General features: G+C 60.3%; 2 protein-coding genes across 3 annotated transcripts; one reads left to right on the forward strand and one right to left on the reverse strand.

The window, feature by feature from the left end:
* Positions 1 to 3,455: 3,455 nt before the first annotated feature.
* On the forward strand, positions 3,456 to 10,365 carry CBX2 (chromobox 2). Of its 2 annotated transcripts, XM_047094077.1 has the most exons (5): positions 3,456 to 3,527; positions 3,600 to 3,643; positions 4,658 to 4,723; positions 7,100 to 7,202; positions 8,613 to 10,365. In XM_047094077.1, the coding sequence occupies exons 1-5, from the start codon at positions 3,456 to 3,458 to the stop codon at positions 9,915 to 9,917; spliced, it is 1,590 nt and encodes a 529-aa protein (XP_046950033.1). In that variant the 3' UTR covers positions 9,918 to 10,365. The 2 variants fall into 2 exon arrangements, with proteins under 2 accessions (XP_046950033.1, XP_046950034.1); XM_047094078.1 differs by lacking the exon at positions 3,456 to 3,527 and having other exon boundaries at positions 3,624 to 3,643; positions 5,650 to 7,202.
* Positions 10,366 to 18,663: 8,298 nt separating this feature from the next.
* Positions 18,664 to 21,291, reverse strand: CBX8 (chromobox 8). The gene is made up of 5 exons (XM_047094004.1): positions 21,147 to 21,291; positions 20,712 to 20,755; positions 20,461 to 20,526; positions 20,280 to 20,346; positions 18,664 to 19,821 (listed from the first exon to the last, which is right to left on the reverse strand). Exons 1-5 carry the CDS (start codon positions 21,213 to 21,215, stop codon positions 18,922 to 18,924), a joined length of 1,146 nt encoding a protein of 381 aa, XP_046949960.1. The 5' UTR covers positions 21,216 to 21,291; the 3' UTR covers positions 18,664 to 18,921.
* Positions 21,292 to 25,651: the final 4,360 nt, after the last annotated feature.

Here is a 25,651-nt window from a genome sequence, read left to right on the forward strand (position 1 = left end):
TTTTTAATATTAAAGAGGGCGCAATGTGTTATTCCATATCCTGATCTCACCGTGGGATCAGGAAGCGTGTCTGGGGTGCATGGTGGTAGTTACTCTTTCCACAGCCAACCCTGACTGTAGTCATGACACGGTATTTGCAGAAATACTACCCTGTAAGGCACAAGGAATGTTACCTCGTTTCAGCTGCCAAAGGCGGCCGACCAAAGGGTCCTGGCTCCATCTCAGTCCTTGACTCCCATTCACTGCAAAGTAACACCATCATCCCTGACCCAGTGTCTCGGCTTTTTGAGTCACAGGAGGAGCATGAAAACATTTATCGTTTCTCAGAGATGTTTTAGACATCAGCGAGTTAACGTGTGTCCCGCGCATTGTCACTTGCGTAGCAAGAACATGGCATTAAATGAAGTATTTAGTCTGAACGTCCTCCCGTATGCCCGTATTTTAAACGCCTTCCTGTATGTGTTATAAACGTTCTCGAGTGTAAGAAAGCGTACATGGGGGTACAAGGAAACTATGCATGTTCCAGGATTAATTCAAGGCAGTACATGACTCTTTTGCTTGAAATGTGTTTCGAGTCTATCCCTGACATTCCTATGGACCTGTACTGTCCAGGTACATGACCCCTAGCCACAGGTGGCTATTTAAATTTCAGTTACCTAAACTGAAATAAAATAAAAAATCCCACTAGCCACATTTCAGGTGCTCACTCTCTACAAATGGCTAATGGTGAAACTATTGAAAACGCAGATACAAGGCACTTGCAGATACAAGAACATCTCTGAAAGCTCCTTTGAGACAGCACTTGGGGCGCCTGGGTGGCTCAGTCGGTTGAGCGTCCGACTTCGGCTCAGATCATGATCTCACGGTCTGTGGGTTCGAGCCCCGCGTCGGGCTCTGTGCTGACGGCTCAGAGCCTGGAGCCTGCTTCGGATTCTGTGTCTCCCTGTCTCTCTGCCCCTCCCCAGCTTTTGCTCTGTCCCTCTCTCTCTCTCTCTCTTTCTCGGTCTCAAAAACAAATAAACATTAAAAGGGAAAAAAAAAGACTTTAGACAACAGCACTGCTAGGCACTCTCCATGCTGTGTCTACTCTTGCCGGGATGATAGCAAATGCTGAGTGACTCTTTGTTGAATGAGCAAGAAAATAATTACTTCTGACTTGTCTTAATAATTCTTAAATTATTTGACAGTCTGTGACAGTCAAAACGGAAGACAGAATCTGCTTTAGCCCAAACCCATGTTTTGACACGATTGGATTAGCGGGAATTATTCCTTGCTTCTGCCTACTTCTAGTTTTGTTTTTATAGAACATTTCACAAATTTTGGATCAACCACCACCCTATTTATCTGCTGACTTAATTCTACTCAAATCTGTCATATCTGTTTCTCCAAATAAATTATCTAAACATTATTTTACCCAAACTGGGGGTGCACAGTGGAATTGACGATGTACGTGTTACGCCTTTCAGGAAATTGATTTTTTTTTAATAGGTTGGGATCAAATTCTAGACAAACTAGAAAAAAACTCCCCTCTTTAAGCTTCCTTTTCTTAAAAAAAAAAAAAAAAATTAAGCCAGTATCCCGGGGAACCATATATCACCAAGAGGAAACTGGAAACTTCCAGGGCAAAAACCTCACACCCAAGACAAATTCTGCAAGGAAACCTGAGTTGAAACTGACCCAGCTATTTTTAGGACTACAATAAATACACCTTTGGCTTCAGCCCCACAATTTACTGAGTAGTTCCACAAGATGGGGACACAGAAACCGCTGCACATGGCCAGCGGCTCTCTGCACCCCAGGAAGATGGGTTTCACCACCAAGCAGGGGTTCTGGGCTACAGCCCCTCCCACCTGAGCCATCACCTCCACCCAGACCCAGGCGAGTCCTCCTTCCTGCCTTCTTTGCAAGCAATATCTAAGTTTGCGAATGTTATCCAAAGTCTCTCCAGGATATCAAATGAATGAAACATACTTAACCAAATAAACTGGAAAACATGCCAGAAAGGGAAAGATGGGGCCCCTGCAGTTCCCAATTTTTACAGCAGGCATTTCCGTTACAACAACAACGACAAATACATTTCTCCTGCAGAATTTTTATAAATACGGCTTTAATGATCAAAAATTACTTGTAGACATTCTCCTGCGACAAGAAAACGACTCTCTGATTTGCTCAGCAGAGAGAGCACTTGGCAGCTGCATTCAAGGGAGACGCCAACACCAGAAAATGGGTTTTCATTGAGTTAAACGGTATTGATGTGGAAAAAGTTAAGGCTGATGCACATCGCCTTTACTCAGCGTTTGACTTTGATTCAAGCTCTAAATGATTTAAGGGGGAGCTGCTCAAGGGAATACGGATCTCAGCAGAAGAAAATAAAAAGGCAGGCTGCCCACGATGACCCCAGAGAGGACTCCAGGCCACCCCCACCCACCCCCACCCCCGCCTCCACGCGGTCTCCTTTCCGTCACGTGCAACTGATGCAAAGGACACATCGCCAAATCCCGTCGGGCCCATTACAGACCTAGTCCTAGGTTAGAATCATCTCCTCAACGTCGCTCCCACCCCCCACCCACCCCCACCATCACATTCATTTCTTCAGAACCGTGCAACAAAGTAAGAAAAGGTGCAATCGCTTTCCTCCCAACGGCGTGCCCTAAATCTTGGGGGGCTGGGTCCCACTCTCCATGGCTCGAAGAAAACACGGAGCAATACGCGTCTTCATTTGGTGCGTTTTTCTCTCCCGCCTTTGGGGGGGGAAAGGCTAGGCTGCTCCCCTGCCCCAGTACTTTGTCTCCCATTCCTTCCCCGCCCCCGGCCCCGTTCGGCTGGCTGGCGCGCAAAACAGAGAAGACTTCTGCCCCAAGAGAAGGGGCCCCAGTGCGGAAGGGTAGAGGGCGGGCGGGGCCCCGCAGCAGCGCCCCTCGGAGGCCGGGGCAGGAAGCGGCCGACTTCCCCCCGTTCGGGCCCGAACAATGGCTTTTCGCCCGGAAAACGAAGTTCGGAGGAGGCCGGGCGCGCCCCGGGGCGCAAGCGGGGCACGGCGGGCGGCTCCCGGGTCCCAGGCCTCGAGTTGCCCCTTCCTCCCCGCGAGGGACCCACACGCACCCCACCCCCAACCCCGCGCCCGGCCCCCGCGCGCGCGCGCGCGCGGGACCCCAGGCCCGGGCGCGAGGCCGAGCCCGCCGCGAACAATGCGCGCCCCGCCCCGCGCCCGCCCCCGCGCTCCCATTGGTCGGCGCCGGACGGGGGTGGCCCGCGGGGGCGGGCGCGGGCCGGGCGCGGCGCGGGGACGCGGCGGCGGTGCGCGTGCGCGGGGCGGGCCCTACGCGGGGCGGGGGCGGTGCTTTGTGTGCGGCCGGCGGGGCGCGCGGCGGCGGCGGCGGCGGCGGCGGCGGCGGCGGCGGCGCGGGGAGCGGGGAGCGGCGGGCGCCGCGGTCGGGGCGGGCGCGCGCGGCAGCATGGAGGAGCTGAGCAGCGTGGGCGAGCAGGTCTTCGCCGCCGAGTGCATCCTGAGCAAGCGGCTCCGCAAGGTGCGTGCGGCCCGGCCCGCGCCCTCCCCGCGCCCTCCCGCCCCGGCTCACGCGCCTCTTCTTTCCCTGCAGGGCAAGCTGGAGTACCTGGTCAAGTGGCGCGGCTGGTCCTCCAAGTGAGTCCCCGACACGGCGGCGCCCGCCTTCCCGCCCGCGCCACCTCGGCCCCGGGGGGCGGGGGGGCGGGGGCGTCCGCGCGCTGGGCGGGAAGTTCGCGGGGTCCCCGCGGGCTCGGCGGGAAGGGGGCGCGCAGCCTGCGCGGGGCCGCCCTTTGTTTACGGGCCCGCGGGGCGCGGGGCTGACGGCCTCCCCCGGAAGCCCCTCCGGCCGCGGCCCGGACCCCGCGCCCCCGGCCCGCTTCCCTCCCGCGCCCATTTGTTGCTTGTGCCCCCGGGCCGCCCCGGCCCTCCGCGCGGGACGCGAGCCCCCCTCCTCCCGTCCACATTTTCCCCGCTGTAACCTGAGCTTTCTATTGATGGACGTAGGACTCCTTTTTTTTTTTTTTTTTTTTCTCTCTCCCCCTTTTAAAGTAAGGAAGGGTGTTTGGCATCCCCGGAAGGGGCTCTGTTTACAGCTCCTTGGGCCCACCCGTTTCCCGTTTCTTCCCGGCCCCCACTTTTCTTTCTTTGCTTTCCCCTCCCGGTGCCCTGGCCCGCGCTCACTTGGGCGCCAGCCACATTGTTCTTAATCTTTGGGCTGCGCTGCTGTGCCCCTCGGCCTTCCCCTCCCTGCATCCTGCAGCGGCCTTCCCTTCCCTTCCTGGATCCGGGCCAGGGTTTGGGGGCTTCCCTCCCAGCTACTTCCCATTTTACTGGGATTCGTTTTCCTCCCGGGGGGGGGGGGGGGGGGGGGGGACCGTGGAGTTTTCCTGAAGCCTAATGTGAATTGGGGGTGGAGGTGGTGGTTTCCTTTTGAGTTTGAGGCTAAGGTGTTGGCTTCAAGACCCCCAGTCTCCAGCAATTCATCCTGGCCACGGGTGGGACTTGGGGGGACTCTGCCCCAGCACCCCTGTGCCCTTGCCCCCAGCAGGGATTGGAGGGCGATAGGGCAACCCCACTCCGGCTGTTTTCTGAAGTAGCTGGTCACTGCCTGTCTGGTGTTTCTTGACACCTTGTTTTTTCCTTTTCCAGACACAACAGCTGGGAGCCAGAGGAAAATATCCTGGACCCGAGGCTGCTCCTGGCCTTCCAGAAGAAGTGAGAAAGTTAACACCACGTGTGGGAAGGGGGACAGTGTTGGGGACACAGTGGCCTATCATAGAGCCGTGCTGGCCTTCCAGGGGTCCGGGGCTTGTGCTGTGGTCTGAGTTCCAGTAGCGGTGGTCACCAGAGGACCTTCTGTCCCATGTCTGAAGGCGCAGCAAGCCCCGAGGTCCCAGATGAGACCCTACCCCACCTTCCCTCGGCTGGCCCGCATGTGTCCAGACCTAAGAAGTCACTGAGTTAGCAATGCCTTGGGCCTTTCTGACAGCCACGCGTGCAAAAACGAACCTTCTCGGTTCCTTCGTGAAAAGTTCTGGTTCCTCTGGTTGGCCTTTTTTGTTGAGTAATTTGCTAACAGCGCTAAGGAAAACCAGGATGACAGGTTTGCCATAAAATGAGTGACCTGGCTGCCCGGTGCTGCCTGAGGGTGCCGTTGGGCAAGAGAGGGCTCAGAGAGGGAGCCCAAACAGCACAGCAAAAAGTTACGCCTGCTGTGGTATTCTGTGCTGGAAACAACACGTCTAAGCTGTGAGCCAGGTGGGACTGAGCGCGTGCCCTTGCCAGTCTCAGGGGACGAATTTGCTCTTGTAATAATAGACGTCATCTTTTCTTTTAGATAGGAGACTGGGGTTGAGAGAGACCTCCTTTGACCTCAGGCAAAAGGGGGGTGAGGGGCAGGCGATGGGTGGGCCTCCCACCCTGGCCCGAGGGTCTGGGGGTGGGGGGTGCTGTTCCCAAGCACGCTGGTGGAGGCAAGGTGTGGGTGCTTTGCTGGGGCTCGCCCTGTTGATAGAGGCAGATGGGTTAGTTGCTCAAAACCTTGCCCGTCTAGGGTCAGTCTGGCCAGCGTGTTCTCTGGTCCACCTTTTAACCCATTCCCCCGGCCCCCCACTGAAGCATGGTGTTTTTGGTCTTCTCAGAGAGGCCATGACAACAGGAAGAAAATAAAGCTAGGCTTTTGGCAAGGTGAGCAAACACGAGGTGAGCCTAAACTTGCTTGAGTACCTTTGGAAAAGCTTATCCATAACCTGGTATCTGATCATCTACTATTTAATTCGTAATCCAGGTCTTGTAAGTGAGGTTGGGGGATGGGGGGGGCATCTGGTCCATTTCTCTGCGAGACAGCATCCTAACTGTTGAGAGAGGGTGTGTCCTTAACTTTACTTTGGATTATTGCACGGCAGGTAAGAACTGGGGTTAGCAAGTGTCCGAGAGGTGTAAGGATTGAAGTATGGGGTAGTCTGGTTTCCATCATGGGGGAGAGAAATCAGAGAAGGTGGATGTCTCCCCTCCCCTCTGCGCCCAGAAGAACCCGCACCCCTGGAAGCTAGGAGCTGGCAGTCACGTGCTTGGTGTGGGGTAATGCGGCATTTTTAAGGGCAAGCCTGAGGTTCAGAATCTGCAGGTGAGGTTAACGTATCGGCAGAGGAGACCCTGAGACGGCCCTGCCCTTTTAGGAGACCAGTTAGGGGCCGCTTTGGACTCTGAGCTCTGTCTGGTTGTACTCACTGGATTCTTTAAGAGATGCCCTTTCGGGCCCCAACGAGGTGATGTTTGTCTGTTTTAATTACCGGGAAGCTTCTCCGGATCGAGCCTCTTCCCCAGGGGTGCCCTGAAGTACCAGCTTCCTCTGGGGGTGGCTGGAGGCGGCTGTCTTGGCTTTACGACCCTGAGTCCCAGGAGTTCCCGAGCTGACTGGAGATGTCCTCCTGGAGGTGTGAGCTTTGAGCCCCAGCCACTTGGGGACTGGGCGCCTCCAGTGCTCCCAATCTAGAATACTGTCTAGGAACAGCGAGGTCCTAGGAAGAGGAACCGGGGAGGGAACTGTGAACCAGGGGCACCGGCTCTAAGAGCAGAGTCCTTGGTTCCCCCTGACCTGTGCCCCGGGGACGTGTGAGTGTGGTGCAGCTGCGGAGAGGTAGAGGCTGGGGCCCGTGGTCCTTGTCTCCCTGCCTGGGACTCTCGTTTGGAATGGTGGGGTCGCACCACGTGGGAGTTCTGGCTCCTAGCGGGCTGCGTTTTAGAAGTTCCATAAAACGTTTTTTTTGCAGGAAGTAACTGCGGTTAGCACAGGTTTGTCTGAAGGGGAGTCAGAAAACCGGAGAAGTGTTCCTTTCCCAGCTTTGCTGGAATTTCTCTCGCTTTTGCAAATGAAACGGAGGGATGGAAAACAATAAGCATATCGCACAGGGGAGGGTGTAGACCTCTGCGGTGGATACGTTAACTGACTGTCCAGGTGCTGGCAGTGAAGGTGGCGATCAGCTACCCGAGGCTCTGAGTGTCGGGCTGTTGGAAGCCCTGGGGTTCCCCTGTGGTGGGAGGGGGTGTGGGTGCGGGGCTTCTCCCACCCTGATTGGTGACTGTCTTAAGGGAACACGAGAAGGAGGTGCAGAACCGGAAGCGAGGCAAGCGGCCGAGGGGCAGGCCCAGGAAGCACACGGTGATGTCCTGTAGCCGGCACTCCAAGCTCAAGGTGGGTGGCTGCTGGCCTGACGAGGCTCCTTCCCTCCCAGCGCTCTCTCTGGGCGGGGCGGGAGGGTGGAGGGCTTTGGGGAACAGGGATGGGGCTGCTGTGGCTGCAGAGGTGGTTCCCTTGCTCAGGAGACCCCGGCCTCAGGCTTCCTTCCTCACTTGTGCCTCTGCCAGCAGGGGGCAACAGCAAGCCCCAGCTCCTGCCCCCGCCCCCGCCCCCAGCAGGGCCCTGCACTGGCCGACCCCTCCAGAGCCGGCTTCTTGTTCATTCTGTGTCCTTCCTACACTCCTTTCTAGTGGGCGGCAGGGTCAGACTTGTCTGCTGACCACTGTCTCACTGCTGGTGGCTCACAGGAACAGGAAGGACACCGTAGGCGCTTGTAGATTCACTGAACAGACACAACTAACCGGGGCAGTTCACGGGTACACGCGCACTTGGGGGCTGTGGCAGCGTCCTGCCTTCAGTTCCGAGGCAGCATGGAGCGAAAGGGTCAGGGCCTCGGTCTTGACCGTGTCTTACATTCCTTTCTCGAGGGCCCTGCCCCAGGATCTCAAAACGACACACTGTGGCCCAGAGCTCAGTCGCTTACAAAAACCGCCCTTGCGGGAGGCTGTGGAAACCTTGCTTTGAGCTTTGGGGGGGTCCCGTGTGGGAGACTATGGGGTGTTTACGGAGGGAGGCGACGCAGGCCAGCCCTGTGGCTCGGGCTCCCACCAGCTGGGGACCACGGAAGTGGCATCGAGGCAGTGGGCCTGGCTGGACGAGGAGGCCCTGAGGCTCTGGGCGGCACTTGATTGCCCCCCGCTGAAGGCAGGCGAGCTTTGCCGCAGGGAGCCCGTGCTGGCTCGGCCTCCCTACGGTGCCTCGTGAGACGCCAAGTCAGGGGGAAGTGGGCTGCATTACTTGCACGTGGGGAGACGCCCAGGAGATGGGAGGGCAGCAGTTTGTTTTCCTGGTCGCTGGAATGTTCTGAAGGGGTCACCTTTGGAAGCGTGACGACTGAAGCAGGGTGTCCTCTTGCATTCGTGGCAGAGCCCTCGCACATCTTCTCCTGCCTCCTAGCCTGAGGCCCGTGAGTTGGGCTGCCCTGCGCTTTCCCCTCTGACTTGGGTGCAGCGGGGTCTGTCCCCGTCACGACCCTAGTGCCGGGGACGTGGCCGCGCTGACTCTGCCCTGACTTCCTGACCCACCTGGGGTTTCTGGTGCTGTTGGTTCTGCTTTTAACTGCAGTCCACGGACTCTCAGGAGGACTTTCCAAACTTTTCTGGAGCAAGGTGCCGAGAAGTCGCTCCCTCTTGGCTGCTTCTCTCCTGTGGAACCCACCAGAGGTTTGGCTTGGAGGTGTCTGATGCCCTCTGGACGCCGGGGGCCCGGCCGTGGAGGTGGTGACCCCTCCCGCTCTCTTTGCAGGAACCCGACGCCCCCTCCAAGTCCAGCAGTTCCACGTCTTCGTCCACGTCTTCCTCCACGTCCTCGGACGAAGACGAAGACAGCGACTTAGACGCCAAGAGGGGTCCCCGGGGCCGCGAGACTCACCCAGTGCCTCAGAAGAAGGCCCAGATCTTGGTGGCCAAGCCTGAGTTGAAGGACCCCGTCCGGAAGAAGCGAGGCCGCAAGCCCTTGCCCCCAGAGCAGAAGGCGGCCCGGAGACCCGTGAGCCTGGCCAAGGTGCTGAAAACCGCCCGGAAGGACCTGGGGACGCCGGCCGGCAAGCTGCCCCCGCCGCTCAGCGCCCCCGTGGCGGGCCTGGCGGCCCTGAAGGCCCACGCCAAGGAGGCCTGCGGTGGCCCCGGCGCCGTGGCCAGCCCGGAGAACCTGGCCAGCCTCATGAAGGGCATGGCTGGCAGTCCCAGCCGGGGTGGCATCAGCTGGCAGAGCTCCATTGTGCACTACATGAACCGAATGAGCCAGAGCCAGGCCCAGGCCGCCAGCAGACTGGCGCTCAAGGCCCAGACCACCAGCAAGTGTGGCCTCGGGCTGGACCTCAAGGTGAGGACGCAGAAGGGGGAACTGGGGATGAGCCCCCCGGGAAGCAAAGCCCCAAAGGCCCCCGGCAGCGGGACTGTGGAGCAGAAAGGAGGGAGCGCGGGGGGGCCCCCCTACGTCCACAGCGGTGGCAAGGCCCCTGCCGGGTGCCTGGGCGCCCAGCCTGCACCCGCCCAGGAGCTGAGCCCCCAGGTCTTGGACTTACAGAGTGTCAAGAACGGCACACCAGGGGTGGGTGCGGTTGCCCGCCATGCTGCGGCCACCAAGGGCGTCCCTGCCACCAACCCGGCCACTGGGAAGAGCGCCGGGGGCGCCCCCCCCGGGGGGAGTGGGGCCAGCGTGTCCTGCGACACCAACAAGAGTGAGAAGCTGGCTTCTAGGGGGGCCGCTCTGCCCACCCCTGCAGGCAAGAGGGACTGTGTCAAAGGCAGCTCGGGCCCCGGTGGGCAGGAGGGCCACGCGGGCCCCGGAGAAGTGCGCAAGGCGGCCTTGCCGTCCGAGATGAGCACCGGAGAGGAGAACAGCAGTTCCGACTCCGACCCCGACCCGGCCTCCCCGCCCGGCGCTGGACAGAACCTGTCTGTGTCTGTCCAGACCAGCCAGGACTGGAAGCCCACCCGCAGCCTCATCGAGCACGTCTTTGTCACCGATGTCACCGCCAACCTCATCACAGTCACGGTGAAGGAGTCCCCCACCAGCGTGGGCTTCTTCAACCTGAGACATTACTGATGCCCCGTAGCCGCCTGGCTGCCCGGCTCTTGCCTGCCCTTCTCTGGCCTCTGGCTTTGCTTTGGTGATGGCCCTGTACCCCGGGCCCTCCCCAGGGTCCGGGTAGCCTCCTTCAAGGGCAGGCTTGGAGGGGACTCCCCGAGGCCCTGCCTGTGGCTTCAGGCAGGGTCATACCTTGATGCCTTGCCAAGGCCTGGCCTTGCCCTCGTTTCTACCTCTGGGCCTCTGTTTTCACTTCCCATATGCCTCAGGAAGTCTGCCTCCCGGGTCTCTGGCTGAACGTTTCTCAAGGCCGTCCCCTGTTGGCTGTTTGAACTGCTCTCCCTGGCTTGTGATGACAGAGTAGTGGTCAGCTTTCCTCTGGATTTCCCAGGGGCGCAGCTGTTAGAGGAGAGAACCAGCTTGGTCGTTCCTGCCCGGCGGTGGGGAAGGAACGTGTACTGGGAAGTTGGGGTGGGGGGGGGGGGTCAGGCCTTGAAGGACGGCGTGCGGGCTCAGCTAGGTTTTTAGAAGATGGGCCGTGGGCCAGGTAAGGGACCTCACCAGTCAGGACTCCGCTCAGTGCCTGAGCTGCCAAGGACTAGGGGTCTGCCTGCCTCCCTGTCCCTGCCCCCCATGTCTACACCAGAGGGCTGTGGCCTGAATGTAGGCTGGCTGTAGCTGTGCTTGGGAGCCCTGCAGACCTCCCTTGGTGCCCTGTAAGCCTGGTTCAGGTTAACGCCTGCAGCACCGAAATGTCTTAGAGGTCAGATCTGGGAGGGGTCGGTCTCGCAGCTGTTTGATCTAGAGCCTCCCCATTATGGGGAGAAGCAGAAGGGTGTCTCTGGCTGCCCTCCTTTCTGCGTTCGTGCCAGGACAGCCGTGGTCCCACAGAGGGCCCCTGAGAGCCCCTGGAAGGTGGGAGTGTGGGCAGGTGCTTAGCCCAGCTCCCTCCCACGGCGGCCTCTCCCCCCAGGTGGACCCCCCCCCCGCTCCCTGACAATCCCTCCCGCCTTTGGGGGTTCCGTGTGCTCCCTCCCAGCTGCAAGGCTGTACCCTCGGACCATTTGGAAGTGGGGCACAATCTGGGCGCCCCACCTGTTGGAGGGCCCCCAGGAAAGGGCGAATCTGCCTGCCCAACTGCCTGTCCCCAGACAGCCGAGTCTGGGAGCGGTCTTGTGTGGCCTGTGGCAGAAAGGTGGGTCAGGGAGTGGGGACGCTGGGTCTTTGTGATGCCAAAAGAAAAGTGGAGGTGTGGGTCCTCCTCTGCCTCGGCTGTCAGTGACAGTGACAGCCAGCCAGCAGGTGTGGGCACGCCCTCTGTCCTGTTGCCTTGATCACAGGGGAGCCCAGACTTACACAGCGGGCTCTGCTCTCTGAGGGGCGCGCCTGCCAGACCTCCGGCCCCCTGGTCCCTCACCCTGCGCGCCAAATCGAAAGATGGCTTTCGTGAACCTGAATCGATTTCAACAGTGTGCCTTTGGGGACAGACACGCGTCCAGGACCTCGTCCAGGGGCATCCAGATGTAGCTTCCAGGTTTGCTGCGCGGTAGCCGTGCTGGGCTGCGGCAGGGAGGGGTGCCCATCTTGGCAGATCCGGAGGGCCGGGGGTCCCAGCCAGCCAGGCTAAACGCTGGAAAGTGGGAGGAAGGGATCGCGGCTCACACTGCACGGTCTGGAAGAAAGGGGTCCCGGCACACTGGGCCACTGGCACCAGCTGCCCCTCCGGTTCCCAGGCAGCCACGTGCTCCCTGGCTGTGAAGAGAGGGCTCCCCCTCCGGGGGGCTGCCCGTCTCCTGGTTTTTCAGCTCCTTCTGTGCCAGGCACTGTGCTGCCTCAGAGGCCGCAAAGCCAGGCCAGCAGCGGCTCCCCAGGCCTCGGGGACAGCCCGGGCTTCCGTGAGCTGTCGGACCAGCGTGTGTCCGCACCAAACCCCGATGTGGTGCCTTTCTGTTTACCAGCTACTATAATCCCAAAGTCGAATCTGCAAACACCTTACTCCCAGCCACTTTGCCTTGGTGTGTTGTGTGGTTTTCATTCTGGTGCTTCTGACTCCACGTGGTTCATGTTTAAAAGGGTGTGTGCATGTGTGCGTGCGTGCACGCGCGTGTGTGTGTGCACACGTGCGGGCATGACTGCCTTCACTGAAGAGTTGACCGTCACGTTTACCAATAAAAGTAGTACTTTTTTATTTGCTGCTATGCGTACATGTGTGTGCTGTGCGTGTGGGTGGGCGGGTGTGTGTGTGGCTGGGCATCCGTCAGTCACGTCTGGTTCGAGACCCCTCGTTTCTTTAATCTGCAGGGTCTTCTACGTGGACCGCATCACAGTGTATGCTGAGTGGGTGTTTTAATACTGTCGTGTCTTTGTTTGCTCGTAACCGATAGGAAGAAGTGCCCAGTCTGTCCTCTTAAGAGGATTTGACCTATTTTTATATATATTTTTTGGTACCAAAAAGAGCGTTCCTTGTTTCGGTTACGCTCAAAATTCTGACCTGGGCCTAGAGGTTTCGTTAGGGGGAGATGGGAAGGACCAGAGCTTTGGACCAGTGCCGATTGCTGGCTTGATTTGTGTTTTTTAATTAAAAAAAGAAATTCATGTATGCCACTCCTGATTGCTTTAAACTATGGCTGTTTGCTTTTCTAAAAGGACAAAAGTGAATAGGTTATGGCCCTGGGAAGCTGAAGATCTTTGTTGAAATCAGAGCAGCCCGGCCCCCATATTCAATCAGGACCTACCAGTTAGAGAGAATGCTTCCCCCAGGAAGCCCACAGTGGTTTGGGGGGAGGGGTGGGAGGAGGGGCAGAGTAGTGTGCCTAGATGACCAGATATTTTGCTCAAGTACATCTGAAGATTCTGTTGCTTTTCTAGTATTTTTGGAGAACTAACACTAGGCATACGTCGCAGGTTTTTTGTTTTTTGGGGGTTTTTTGACGTTAATTTATTTTGCAGGGGAAAGACATTAGTGAATGGTGTCAGGTTTTTCTCTTACTTTCTGTTAATTTTTAGTATATCAATAAATACTGTTTTTCACTTGTCCGCCTGGTGTACCTCGTGAGTGATGCCTGGGAACAACTGCCTTCACTTTCCCTTTCTTGAGGCAAAAGCCATCTCTGGACACAGACTGAATCATGGGACCAAAACAAAAAACAAAAACAAAAACCAAAGCTTTGGGAGAGGGTTATAGCCCCTTTCCCGGAGAGCAGAAAAAGGTGTTTCGTTTTGTTTTGTTCTGTTTTCTCAGCAAAGGGATGGGGCTGATTCTAAAGGTGAACCCCTCCGTCGGCAGTTTACACGGGGTGATTTGGAAACGTCTGGAGAGGATTCTGGCTGTCACAACTGGGGGGCAGGGGCAGTGTTGGTCGCTACTGGCACTTTGTGGGTAGAAGCCAGGGACGCTGCAATACAGAATAAACTCACTTTGAAACCTCTCCCAGAAAGTGACGTTTTAAGTAAAAAAAAAAAAAAAAAAAAAAAAAAAAGATCCTGTGTTGGAAAGTTACTCAAACCCTACAGTCCACCACGTGGGGCACCGGCTGTAAAGTCCCACGGGAGTCACCGTGGCGCTCCAGAGGCTTCCAGTCCCTGCTGCTGCTGTGCTCCTCGCTCGTAGCTCATCATAAAGAGATGATTGCTCATTACGAACCTTCCCTGGGTCTGTAAGGTTTGCATCACCCAACGCATGAATTTGTTCATAAATTTCAGCCTCCGGGGAGAACCGAGCTCCCTTTGAAGTGGAGGCAGAAGAGGGGTCTGGATGCTGGCCACCGCTCGTTGAAAGGCTAGTTGGGGCAAAGGCCTGGATGTTTCCTTCCGGCAGAGCTTCCCACTACAAATAGCAATGCAGCCCACTCTCCAGAAGAGGCCTGAGAATTTGACGTGAGGCTCTTGCAGGGAGGGCTCCAGGCCTGTTCTTTCGCTGTCCCTGCAGACGCTGGGGCTGTTTTGTTTTGGAGAAGGTGGGCAGGGATGACGCTAGGCGTCCTGTCCTCTCTCTGGCTTTTGAGAGCTGCAGAAAGGGGTGGGGATGGCCGGGGAGGAGTAGGCGAGCCGAGCGGAGCCCAGTTGTCCAGAGGCTCCGCCAGACGGGTGCGGGGCCCTGACCCACACCGGCCTTTGTTCGTTTCTGCGCCGCTGATCTGATGGCCTAATCCACCGCCTTCCCAGAAGAATGGGCTGGGCTGCCAAGGGCCCCGGCCCGGCCCTCGGCCTCCCCCCGGACTCAGCCCCGCGCTGTCGGGTCCAGCCCCAGGGCGCCTGGCGCGATGGGTCAGCAAGGCTCCGAGGACGCGGATCCCGCCGGCTGAACACGCCCCTCCTGTCCTCAAGGGAGGGCGCAGAGGGGGCGCCCACCGTGGCCCACTGTGGCGCGCTTTTGGGTGGGGGAGACGAGTCTTTCCCGGCTCATTTGGAAACCCAGGAAGGCACTTCGCGAATCGAAAGGCCGGGAGGGGGTGGGCGCCGGGAGAGGGACTGAGACCATCGCCTCTAGAGGGCGCGCGCGACCCGCGGAGTTCGAGCCTCTGGCTCTTGGGACGCGCGGGGGGACAGTCCCCACCTCGGGGCTCCGAGCTGCCCCCGGGAACCGAATGGCGCGATCCCCACCCCGACTGCTCCCAGGTGCCCCTGGCTACCTCCAATTCCGAAGTCTTGGGAAGAAAGCCCCGGCCCCAACCCACGGCCTCTTCCCCGTGTCCAGGCCCCCGAGGCTGGCCGCCGTGGAGCGCCGCCAAGCACGGAGCAGCTCCCATCCCAGACTCCAGCTGGATCCGAGGCCCCCTCTGGGCCTGGAGGACTTTTTGGTGAGAGGAGGAAATCAGAGCTTGAGCCCCCGAAACGCCCGGTGCCGGCCTTCTCGCCGTCGGGTCTCCCGCGCACAGCACAGGGCCTCGACCCGGATCCGTGCGCTGTGAGCACCAAAGGGACAGAAAAATGGATTCGATCCGACGCGCTCCGAAGAGCCACAAAGATTCCAGTTCAACCCGCGGCAGCCACAGGAGCCGGCCCGGCCCTAGGGACGCAGGCGAGCCGACCCAGGACGGAGGCGGCACCGCGGGCCAAGGCCTCCCCCGCTGGTCGCTTTCCCGGAGAACCTGCCCCGGGAACGGAGACCGCGGAAGGAGCTCTCGGTCAACGCAGAGGGTGCTGGTGCCCAGGTAGCCGGGAAGTGGGGGCTGAGTCGGAGCCCTCCATTCTTCCCGAACATGAGCCCACTCCGCTGTCCAGACACCCAGGAGTCCCGGCCGAGCAGCTGGGCCACAGCTCAGGGGCTGGTCGCCCTCCGCGCCCCTCGCCGGCCTCCCCACTCCATCCCCGCCCCGGACTCCGCCCGCAGAGGGCGCGGGCCCCTCAAGCCCGTAGGGCGCTCAGGGCCCCGAGACCCGCTGCCCAGAGCCTCCCACCCCCCCACCCCCACCTCCCCGCCGGCGCAGGTCGCTCCCCACCTCCCGGATCCTCCCACTGGGCTCTCAGAATTGGGGAAGGAGGCGCGGAGAGCACCGTCAAGGGCGGGGTCCCCAATCGGTTGGCCGAGGACAGAAGATGCGCGGGCGAACGCGTCCCCACGCCCCTCCCTTCGCGCTCTGCCAGGGCGCCTAGGTCGGGGCTTCCCTGCGCGACAAGGCCCGCGGCGGCTTCGGGGGAGGTATTGGGACTTTGCGGTGGCCGCCTTGGGGTCCGGGAGGCGGCTCTCCTCTGCCGCCCCACGCCCGCGCCCAGCAAAGTCTTCTTGGGCCGGGAAGGGCCGAGAACCCCCCCATCCCCACCCTGCGCTCTGCTCTCCCCCGACCGCGCCTCGCCCGGCGTTGGGGCTTTTACACCCCAAGAAGGCCGGGGACGGAGATGCTGGCGGGGGGCGGGGGGCGCGGGGCTGCGCCGCGGCAGCCCAGGTTCACTAATCACATCAGCCTGCTCTGCGCCGGCTCCAAGCAGTCAGTTGCCTAGCAATACCCGCGAATTCAATTCCTCAATCAATAGGCGCGAGGCGCTGCATTTCGGGGAGCGCTGGCGAGGCTGGGTGGGTCTGGGGGGCGGGTCCCGCGACAGCACCGGGAAGCAGGCCGAATGACCCGGGGCGCGCGGCTTTGGGGCGCCCGGGCCTCGGGGACCAGCGACGTCGGGCCTAGGGGTGGGGCGCGCGGGGGGAAGCCCCGCCAGAAGAAAGGGGACCCGAGAGGTCGCGCCCGTCCTCCTGGGGTCCCCGAGTTCCACCTGGGCCCCAGAGAAACGCGGCCGCTAGGTGAGGAAAGGCACGACCCCCACCCCCCGCCCCAGGAGGCTAAGGAGGGTCACACCCCACTCCCTCCGGGGGCCCGTCTCTCCCCCCTCCCCTAGTTGGGAAGTTCCCCCGGTTGGGGAAGGGCCTTTGCGGCGCGGGGATCCTCCCGGGCCCACGGGGCCCAGGGTGGGGGTGGGTGGGATGGGCAAGGAGAGAGGAAGAAAGGGTCCTCTCTCCCGGGGCTACGCTTCCCTCTGCTCGAGTGGGGGGGAGAAAACAATAAAACCGAGACACGTCTCTATTTACAAAGTATATATTTAAACACGTAGAAAGCGGTATTGGGTACAGACATTCACGACCGCAGAAGATAGGTACCGAAGCTTCACTCTTGAGCTGAGGCGGGGGTCGATTCGAGATTTGTACACATCTTAGAATTAAATAAACCCAACACGCGCGCACATCCCGCGCGGTTGCAGACTCCCAGCCAAGCGGCCCTGGCCCCCGCCCTCCCACCCCCCAGGTCAGCGTCGCAAGAGCGAGCGGAGAAGACACACACGCACGGCCACGGACAGACGGCGGACAGAGGGGGCTCCGGGAGCAGAACCAGGCTGGCCAAGGAACGTCGGAGGGAAGGGGCAAAGTCAGCCCCGAGGGAGGGACACGGGAGCCAAGAGGGCGAGGGACAAAAGGAAGGCGGCAGCCAGGTAAAGACACGTGTCCCCGAGTTACCGTCCACTGGGTAACAGACATGCCCCTTCGAAGAAGCTTCGTCTGAAAATAGCGTCCACATTTAAATAGATACACTTGGTCAACGGCGCTTCTTTATACAAAGTCTAAAATATCAGTTTTACAAATGTGAGCAGATAAAAATCCCCATTCGAGGGGCTTCTCTTTATAGGCGCAATTTGATATTCAAAAACAAATAAAATCATGTAGTACACCGTTTTCCCCTTTTTTTTCCTTTTTTTTTTTTTTTTAAACCCCCTCTCTTTAAAGGCAAGAAAGTCTGGGGGAGAGAGGGAGGTGGGAAGATGGGAGTGCGGAGGACAAGGCTGGCGTGCCCACTCCGTACCCCCATCCAGAAGCTCCCCCCAGCTCCGGCCCCCTGCCTCTCTCGTCCCGAGTCTGTGCTTCCTCCCGTGCGCCGGGCCCCCCTGCTCTCCCTCGACAAGCAGGGGGGCAGTCAGATCTCCCTAGCCCTTTAAGTGCGGGGGAGGCCGGGGAGGCCGCAGGATCAGCCCTCCAAGGGACGGAGGTGTGTGTGGGGGGGGAGGACAGATTTGTGCTTTCGAGTCAAAAGAGGGGCGCGCGTCCTGCGTCCCTGGAGCGCACGGGGGCGCCCCGGGCCCCGCCGCCGCGCACGGCCTCCCCCGCCGCGGGCCGTCTCTTTTCAACTCCCGCTCCTCCCGCCCCCTTTGGCGGAGTCTGAATGTCGAGTTCAAATAGAGAACACTCCGCGAATCGAAAAGGCCTATAAATTATAGCTTTTGCTTTTAAGAAGTGGGGGGGAGGAAAAAGCAAAAGTTCTGATGCGCATTCTTGGATGAAAACCTCGCCTCGCCCCTCCTTTCCCCTCGCCCGCCGGAGCCGCCGGGAGGCGAGTCCTGCCCGGCTCCTAGAGCCCCGAGCCCAGACCCTGCGCCGCACTCCCGGCCGGGCCCGCCGCCGCGCCTCCCTCCGTGGGTCCCGCAGGGTGGGCCTGTGTGGCCGTGCGTCCATCCGAGAGCCGGCGGCCCGCCCTCCCCGAGGGAGTGAGGCTAGTCCAACTCTTCCTGGGAGGTGGGGGCCACCGTCTCTTCTCCTGGCGAAGCTAGAGTGCGCGAAAAGGAAAAGTCCGCCCCCAAACACTTTTCCTGTAAAACAACTGTCTCGAACTCTGGGCACTGACATGCAATCCTCCCAATTTATCCTGGCATTTCGGGAATGTAAACAGATTCGCTGGGTTTCTTTTCTTTCTGTGGAGTAAGGAAAGGAATCGAGGGAACTGGGAGAGTTTATCCACATTACATACACACGATCTGATCTGCGTGTGTAACACACACATCTCCCTTAAAGTGCATTTCCTGGTGTGGTCCCCGGGGCGGGGGTGGGGGTGGGGGGGTAATCTGCTGCTCCCCAACCACCTGCAACTCCTTAACTTTTTACCTTCAACATCACACACACAAGTTATTCAAGTTAATACTTTTTTCCCCCAACAGACTTCTTAATCTTAAAAAAAAAAAGGCAAAACAGACTGACCCCACCCCCTTTTTTTCTGATTGGGGAGCTAATCTTTTGTTGGCCTGGTGGGCCAATGGGAAGAGAGAAAAAATCCGGGTCCTGCCTTGGTTCCAGGGGTCTGCCTTGGGGCTGTGGGAAAAGGGAGGAGGGGCGAGGTGGGTAGGCCAGTCCCTCCAGACACGATCAGAGAGTCCAGTACCTAGGTCCCCAAACTCCTTAGTGCTCTGGGTGGCTGAGGGGCGGCGACTCAGCCCGTCTGCCCCAACTAAACCACGCTGAGTCTCTCTCTCTCTCTCTCTCTCTCTCTGCTTGTTTAAATAAAACAACTTCAAGAGTTGAAATATATATATTTAGATATTTTTTCTTAAATAACATATTTACATCTAATAGAAAATATAACTCTAGAGATAATCTTTCCAACCAAAACTGAGGGGAGGGAGGAGAAATGGAAGGGACTGGGGTATGTGAAGTTAGGGACAGGGCCAGCCCGGAAGGCCGCCTCCCACCCAGAAATAAAAAGCATTAGGCCAAGTTTGCACTCCCACTCTCTCTCCTGCTCTCTTGTCCTGCGATCACCCACCCAGCAATTCATCTTTTCTCTTTAAAAAAGCCTTGGTCCGTGTTACTTTCCTTAATGGTGACGGTCAAAAAGTTTGAGGTCACGTCGGTGACCACCACCTTCTCCAAGTTGGTCAGAGAGGGACTCCAGGATTCCTCCTCTGGGTCCCCCAGGATTCTGGCCACTGGGATCCTGGCGATGAGGGAGGGCCTTCCCCCCTGGGCCCCCATGTCCCGATACAAGCCCCCCACAGAGCCAGGAGTGCCTGAGCCATGCCGGACCCGAGGGCCACCAGGGTCCAGGGTGCCCTGGCCTCTGGCCTCCAGGAAGGTCGCCCTGTGCTTTATGACCCTGGCCGGAAAGGTGTCCACTGCCAGCTTGCCTGTGGCCTCGGCTGGGCTGGGGCTGGCCACACCGCACTGGGCCAGGTCCGAGTCCTGCCTCCGGGCCAGCTGGATCACGCTGTGGCCAGCTGGGAACTTTCCTGCCCCGGAAGGGGCCTCGTCCAGCTTCCTGCCCTTGAGGTAATCTCCGAGGCCATCACTGGGTTCTCCCAAGGGCCTCTGCGAGGGGTCCAGGAGCTCCTTCCGGGGCTTGGGGCCTCGCTTCTTGGAGCTGTCTCCCGGCGAGCTGGGCTTGTCATCCGTGCGGCTGGTACCCCGCTCACGCTCCCGCTCCCTCTCTCGTTCCCGCTCACGCTCGCGTTCCCTCTCCCGCTCTCGGTCCCGGTCCCGAGGGGGCTCCACTCGGCAGGTGCTGCTGGTGCTGCTGCTGCTTCCCGGCGGGGACAGACCCATGTTCCGAAGGCCCTCACGTGCCCGGGATGTAGAGGCCAGGTCCTGGGGCGAGCGTCCAGGGTAGGGGATCCGGATGCCCCGGGCCGAGTCACTCCGGAACTCGTAAGTTTTGGCCTTTGCTTTGGCCTGGGCCTGCAAGAGAGAAGGCATGTCAAGAGCAGAGCAGGCCCCTGCCCACTCCCCCAGGACCCTTCTTCCGGGGGGGGGGGGGCCCTCCCTGCTTCACCCTCTGATGCCTCCGAATTTCTCTATGGGTGGGGGTGGGGCTTAGGGGCAGCAGTCTGGGGGAAGCAGAGAATTTGTCTGGAAGCAGCCATTTGCAGAAAGCACACTTCTTTCTTGTGTTTGATTATATGTCTATTTGGGATGGCTGTGGGCCGAATCCTAGTGTGCTGAACCCCTTCCCCCAAGACACCTCTGGGCACTGCCACTGACCTGGTGACAGCCTGTCTGGGGACTCCTTCCTAGATTACAAATAGCCAAGAGCAGTGGACACCCCCAAAGCTCCATAAGCCCTCAGGGCCCCCTTCCCCCCCCCCCCCAAATGACACTATAACATTCCTGCCCACCACTGGACACTGCCCTCCTACCTTGAGAAGGAAGGTTTTGGGTTTGGGTCCTCGCTTTTTGGGGCCATAGAGCTCCATCTCCCGCTCCCTAGAGAAAGGAAGGAAAGAGAAAGGGGTGTGTGAGTGAAGAACCTAGTGGGACTCCAGTCCAGGCTGGACCCGTGTTCCTAAGTGAGAGTCTGAGGCTTGAAAGGGCCTGTACCTTTCCTCAAAGGCTGCGAGCAGGCGAGCATCCAGGATGTTTTCTTCGGGTTCCCATGTGCTGTACCTAGAGGAAATCAGGAAGAAATGGGCGTCAGTCCCGGGAACAGGGAAAGAGCGGCGGCTGTGTGTGTGTACGTCTGTAACTTTTCTTGTTGCATTGTATTGTATTTCAATGTAAAGGGAAAAAGAGGAAGAAAGAAACCTCCCGAACAACAGTCTGGGGTTGAGAATTGCATATAACCTACTTACTTCTGCGACCAGCCCTTCCATTTCACGAGGTATTCCATGCGTCCCTGCGGATGCAAAGGGGGAAAATGCGTGTGTGCAAGGGGAGAAATGCATGACGAGGACACAAGAAATGCATGCAAAAAATGCATGCACCAAATGAATGCGCGAAATCCCATCGCGAAAGGCACGCGCTCGCTGCATCACCCCCTGCACGAAACGCTGCACAAAGTGCATGCACCGGCATTCATCCCCCCACCCCGCCCCCCACCCATGCAATCTGTGCATCGCTGCAAGTCTAAGGAAAGCGCTTGGGCTCAGAGCCGCCGCCGCCGCCGCCACGGCCGCGGCCGCTGCTGGGACCTGGGGGAAGGGAAGCTGGGCTGCAGCAGGAGGAGGGAACCCAGGCCGGGAGGGGAGGGCTCGGCCAGCCTCGGTCCAAGGCCCGGGGGTACCTACTTTCCGTATGCGCCGCTTCAGGAGGGCTTCGGCCGCGAACACCCGCTCCCCCACCGCTGAAAGCTCCATGTTGACTCGCCGCTTCCCCCCTTGGCCGCTTCCAGGAGCAGAAAAGCAGCAGCCAGCGCACGACAGACCATAATACTCTCCCGCTGACGTCAGTTCTCCTCCCCCTCCCGCGCGCCCGCTCCCTCCCCGCCCCCCTCCCGCGCGCCCGCTCCCCCTCCCCTCCCGCCCCGCGCTTCCTCCGGCCCCACGTGTTGCTAACGACGTTGCTAAAGCGGAGCGGCTGGGGCCTGCGCCCCTGCGCGCCGATTGGGCGAGCTCCGGGCCACGCCCCTCTCCCTTTCTCCCCCGCGTTGCTACGTGACCCGCGTTCCAATCGCCAGGGGGCGGAGTCCGAGGCTACTCCAGAGACAGAACGCGAGGGGGTGGGGGCCGCCGCCGGAAGTGACGTCGCCGGGAGGGCGGGCCCGGCCGCTGTCAGTCTGCGGGGCTGGCGAGGGGGCCGTCCACCCTCTGTCCTGGCCGGGGCCCCCTCCCCCGCCACCAAGATGTCCCTCCGGTGCTCCGCGTCCCCCAAGGCTCTCGCTGGGACCCCCGCGGCGGTGTCAGCCAGGCCCCGCCCCCTCTGCAGACCCCGGCCGCCCCACCCCCACCGCGCGGACTCGCGCCCTCCCCTCCCCCCACAGCCGCCGCCCGCGCCGCACAATGCACAATGCACAGGTGCTGGGGCTCCGCGGGCCGCGCCGGCACCCCGAGAGCCGGCCACGCGCCCCGACCCCGCTCCCTCCTGGCCCCCTCACCCCTTCCGCACACCCGACCCTCGGTCTCCATGACGACGGCCTCCCCCGCCGCCGCCAGCCCCATCCCGCTAACAAATCAATGTGCCTGTGTCTCGGTCTCCTGTCGCGCAGCCCTGCCCTCGGCCACCCTCCGGGCCCTGCGAGTCGAGCTGGGCTCCAGCGCTCACTCCCAGCTCGGAAGCCGAACGCAAGACCTAGTGGACACCCGCTGTCTCCCCGCCCCCACCCAGCCTTCCCGCGTCCCGGGACCCCGCGGGGGACGTCGCGCGCCTTCTTCCAGCCCCCTGACTCGTCCCCGACGCCCGCAGCCACCTGCCCCTGCCTCCAGCCCGTGCTGCTCGTCCCCGCCAGGCCCCGGCCCTGCGCGTCGCCAGCCCCAACCCAGCCGCTCCTTGCCCCCGGCCGGCCTGGGTGTGTTGGGGGACTGGGGGGAGGGCGTGGACGACCACCAAGGCAGAGCCTGGAGCTTGGCTGGGATTGGGACGAGTAGCTGCGGGCGCGTCCCGCTCCCCGCGGACCCCGGCGACCTGCGGGGCCTGCGCCGTGCACTTCCTGTCCACGGCTCTTCCCGACGTGCGCAGCAAGACACTCGGCCAGGGAACCCCGAGCGGGAAGTGGCGGGGGCGTGGCGGGGTCCAGTGCCTCTTGGGGGACCCGGGCTCCAGAGCGAAGATAGCAGGTCCGGGAAAGGGGGCGAGGGTCGGACCACGGACGCCTCGCGCGCGCACACACGCGCACACACACACACACACACACACACACACGCTCTCGCTCAGCTCGCGGCGACCCGTGGCTGGGGCGGCGGCGGTGACCGCAGCCCGAGTCCGGGCCCAGCTCTCCCCGACCCTTTTCTCTTACCGCCCAAGCTGCAAGTCACAACACCCACTCCTTGGAACCCATGATTTAGTTAAAACATCGGCGATGAACTTGACTGGAAGCGATTTCCCTTGGCGAGGGATGGAGTGGGAGAAAGGGGGGGAAAGAGAGAGAACGAGAAAAAGAGAGCGAGCGAGAAGGCGAGCCAAGGAGTCTGACTCGAAAGGGCAGGGAGCCCAGAGCGGAAAACTGGCCTCCTGTCCCAAGTTAGGTGTGCGGCGGGCGGCGGGCGCGGCGTCGTGCGGGGCGCGCGGGACCCGCGCGGCTTCGGGCCCACCCTGCCTCCCACTCCGCGCCCCCGCCCCCTGGAAACGCGGGGTTCCAGGTTTTGGCCTCGCTCCAAACTCTGCAAGGTGGGCGCCGGGTGACCAGGCTCATCTCTCTGGCCGTTCTGTCTTAACGAACAGCGAGCTGACGACGGCCAGATCGCCCCGCAGACCCGCGCGGGCCGCCCGCGAGAGGCCGCCGACGGCCGCGTCCTTAATCATAAAAAGTCATTCCCGGTAACAAATAGTTTCGTTGGCCGGTGCCAGCGATACAGCTGTTTCTGTTTAAGCTTAAATACTTTCCAACAGTTTGGGCAGTAAAAATAAAGTCGGCCTCAGCCGCCTATAAGTGTCTGGTTTCCCCGCCCAGAGAAAGCCCACCCTCCGCCCTGGGCCCGGGTCGCTCTGCACGCCCCGCCTGCCCCCTCTTGGAATCCGCTGCCCGCCGCCGTGGGCGACGCTGCCGGTCTGCCCCGCAGCAGCCGCCCGAGGAGGCTCGAGGGCCACCTTGGAGGCCGGAGGGAGGGAGCCTGCCCCGAGCAGCCGGAGGACCGGACCCGCTTCGCCTCCCGCCCTCCCCCCACCCCTCGCCGGCCCGCCTGCGCCCGCAATGAGCGGCGGTTTCCCTTCAGATAGGGTTTCTGGAGCCCTGTCCCCGGGAGTTGTGTTTGCGTTGGGTGCCTTCACCGACCTGGAGTCTGCACGAGGCGTGCAGACGTTGATGGTTTCAGTTTCACTGAAAAAGTTACTCTCCACCTCCCTCCCAGTGTTTCTTTCTTTCTTTTTTCTTTTCCTTCCTCCCCCCTCCCTTCCCTTCTTTCCTTCCTTCCTTGCCTGCCTTTCTCTCTCCTCTCTCTCTCTCCTTTCCTCCCTCTCTCTTTTCCTTCTTTGCCTAAATGCCTCCGAAGCTGGAAGTGGGGAAATGAAAAGCCTGGTGCGGCTATGCAGGGCCCTCTCCTCTGGGGGGGGGGGGCTTGAGTATTTCCCCCAAGCTCCCCCCTGCGTCTTCCCGCCTTTCTCTATGCCTGGTGGTGAAAGCCCTTGTTCTGAACAAAATTATTGCTTGTGAGGTGTCTGAGTTTGCAAACATCGGGAATCATTCCTGCAGAGCCCACAGCAAGGAGAGAACTCAGTCCAAAAGGAAACAAGAGGAATAGAATAATCTGAGATCAGACCGAACCCCATTCTTTCCAGCAGCAATCCCCCCCCTCCAGGGCAGGGTGTCATCCCTGCTTGGTACCCACCAACAGATGTCCTGGATGGAGCAGGGTTACAGAGAGTGGGAAAACGGGTCACTGAGCGACCTCAGCTCCGGGAAAGTTTGGACACTGAGAGGTAGCAGTCTGAGAAATGGGCTTGTGGTGGGACAGGACTCAGAGCTGGGGCCTCCCTGGTGGGCACTGAGGATGCCCGGATGTGCCAGGAGAGGGCGCCAGCCGGGGAGCGGTGGGGGCATGATTCCGGCTGAGGGGGCAGGGTTCTTTCAAATTGGTCAGCCAGTGGCACTTAGAAACCAAGAGAACATGGAACCTCGCTCCCCACTCTCTTATTGAACGTCCCTTCCTGGATCATTCAACTTTCGACACCTCCCTTCTATCCTCCACACAACCTCTTTTCCCTTTCAAAGTTTGATCGTTGCTTTCCCCCCCCCCCCGCCGAGCGCACCCCTGGGAGTAAACAAAACAAAGTTTCAAAGAACCCTCTGCTTTTAATCCCACTGCTCAGCTGCCCTAGGCTCCCGCTGTCAGGTTGGAGTGCGCGGCCTCTGCAGTAAATAAGGTAACTGCTTCCTATTACTTTAGCCCCATATGGCTGCAATTTGAGTGTCTTTGGAGACAGTGCTGGTGTTGGGGCGGGGGGCAGGGGGGAGTGAAAGTGGAAATCAAATGCTCTCAGATCGCATTTTTATGAAGGAAATTGTCGGCGATTCTCTCCGCAGCCTTCCCTCCACCCCTAGTTCCTGAGATGAGCTGCCCGGTTTCTTTGTTTACGGAAACACAGGCGCCCGCCCACCTCGGGCACCTGCTTCCCCAACCCCTGGGTCTCTGGCCCGATTCCGCACCCGTGTTGCTGACCTGGGCACACGGCTCCGATGTCCCTTCCCGACAAAGGACCTCCAACCTGCTCCCCACACCTGAGAGCCAGCCCAAGCCCTCCGTCCCGGTCTCTGGAAGGTGCTCATACCCTGTGCCCCATGCCATGGCCTCATTTGAGCCTGGAGGCCAGCTGAGGGCCGGGGGACCTCTCAGGCCTCCCTGTGCCCGCTGCCATCAGACTCGGCACCCAGGGAGAGAGGCCCAAGGCTGTCGGGGTCGAGGGGAAGGAAGAGGAGGGGCAGGCCGGGCAAGGCGCTCGGCTCCTGGGTTGCCGGCCAGACCAGCAAGCCCGAGCGCGTCCTCTAGCTGGAGGGTGAGGCCGGGCCTCAGCTCGTTCCCTGGGAGCCTTTCAACTCTGAGGCTCGGCGGGCGTCGGACCTGCCTGGTCTTGGCCACGACGCGGGCGGATTTGGAACCTAATGGTTGGTTCCTCGGGAGCGTCTGTGGGGCCGGCTGTGAAG

The sequence above is a fragment of the Lynx rufus genome, unplaced genomic scaffold (genome assembly GCF_022079265.1).
Source record: "Lynx rufus isolate CCGP_SWC_20201006 ecotype Redwood Valley unplaced genomic scaffold, mLynRuf1.p SCAF_37, whole genome shotgun sequence".
NCBI lineage: Eukaryota > Metazoa > Chordata > Mammalia > Carnivora > Felidae > Lynx > Lynx rufus.

Bases quoted from the DNA above. Each gene is read 5' to 3' on its own strand.
- CBX2 (XM_047094077.1), top strand. From the start codon at position 3,456: ATGGAGGAGCTGAGCAGCGTGGGCGAGCAGGTCTTCGCCGCCGAGTGC. The intron at 3,644-4,657 runs GTGAGTCCCCGA...TTCCTTTTCCAG, and splicing joins TGGCGCGGCTGGTCCTCCAA to ACACAACAGCTGGGAGCCAG. The intron at 7,203-8,612 runs GTGGGTGGCTGC...CTCTCTTTGCAG, and splicing joins GCCGGCACTCCAAGCTCAAG to GAACCCGACGCCCCCTCCAA.
- CBX8 (XM_047094004.1), bottom strand. From the start codon at position 21,215: ATGGAGCTTTCAGCGGTGGGGGAGCGGGTGTTCGCGGCCGAAGCCCTC. The intron at 20,347-20,460 runs GTACAGGCCCTT...TCCTTTCTCTAG, and splicing joins CTCGCAGCCTTTGAGGAAAG to GGAGCGGGAGATGGAGCTCT. The intron at 19,822-20,279 runs GTAGGAGGGCAG...TCTCTCTTGCAG, and splicing joins CCAAAACCTTCCTTCTCAAG to GCCCAGGCCAAAGCAAAGGC.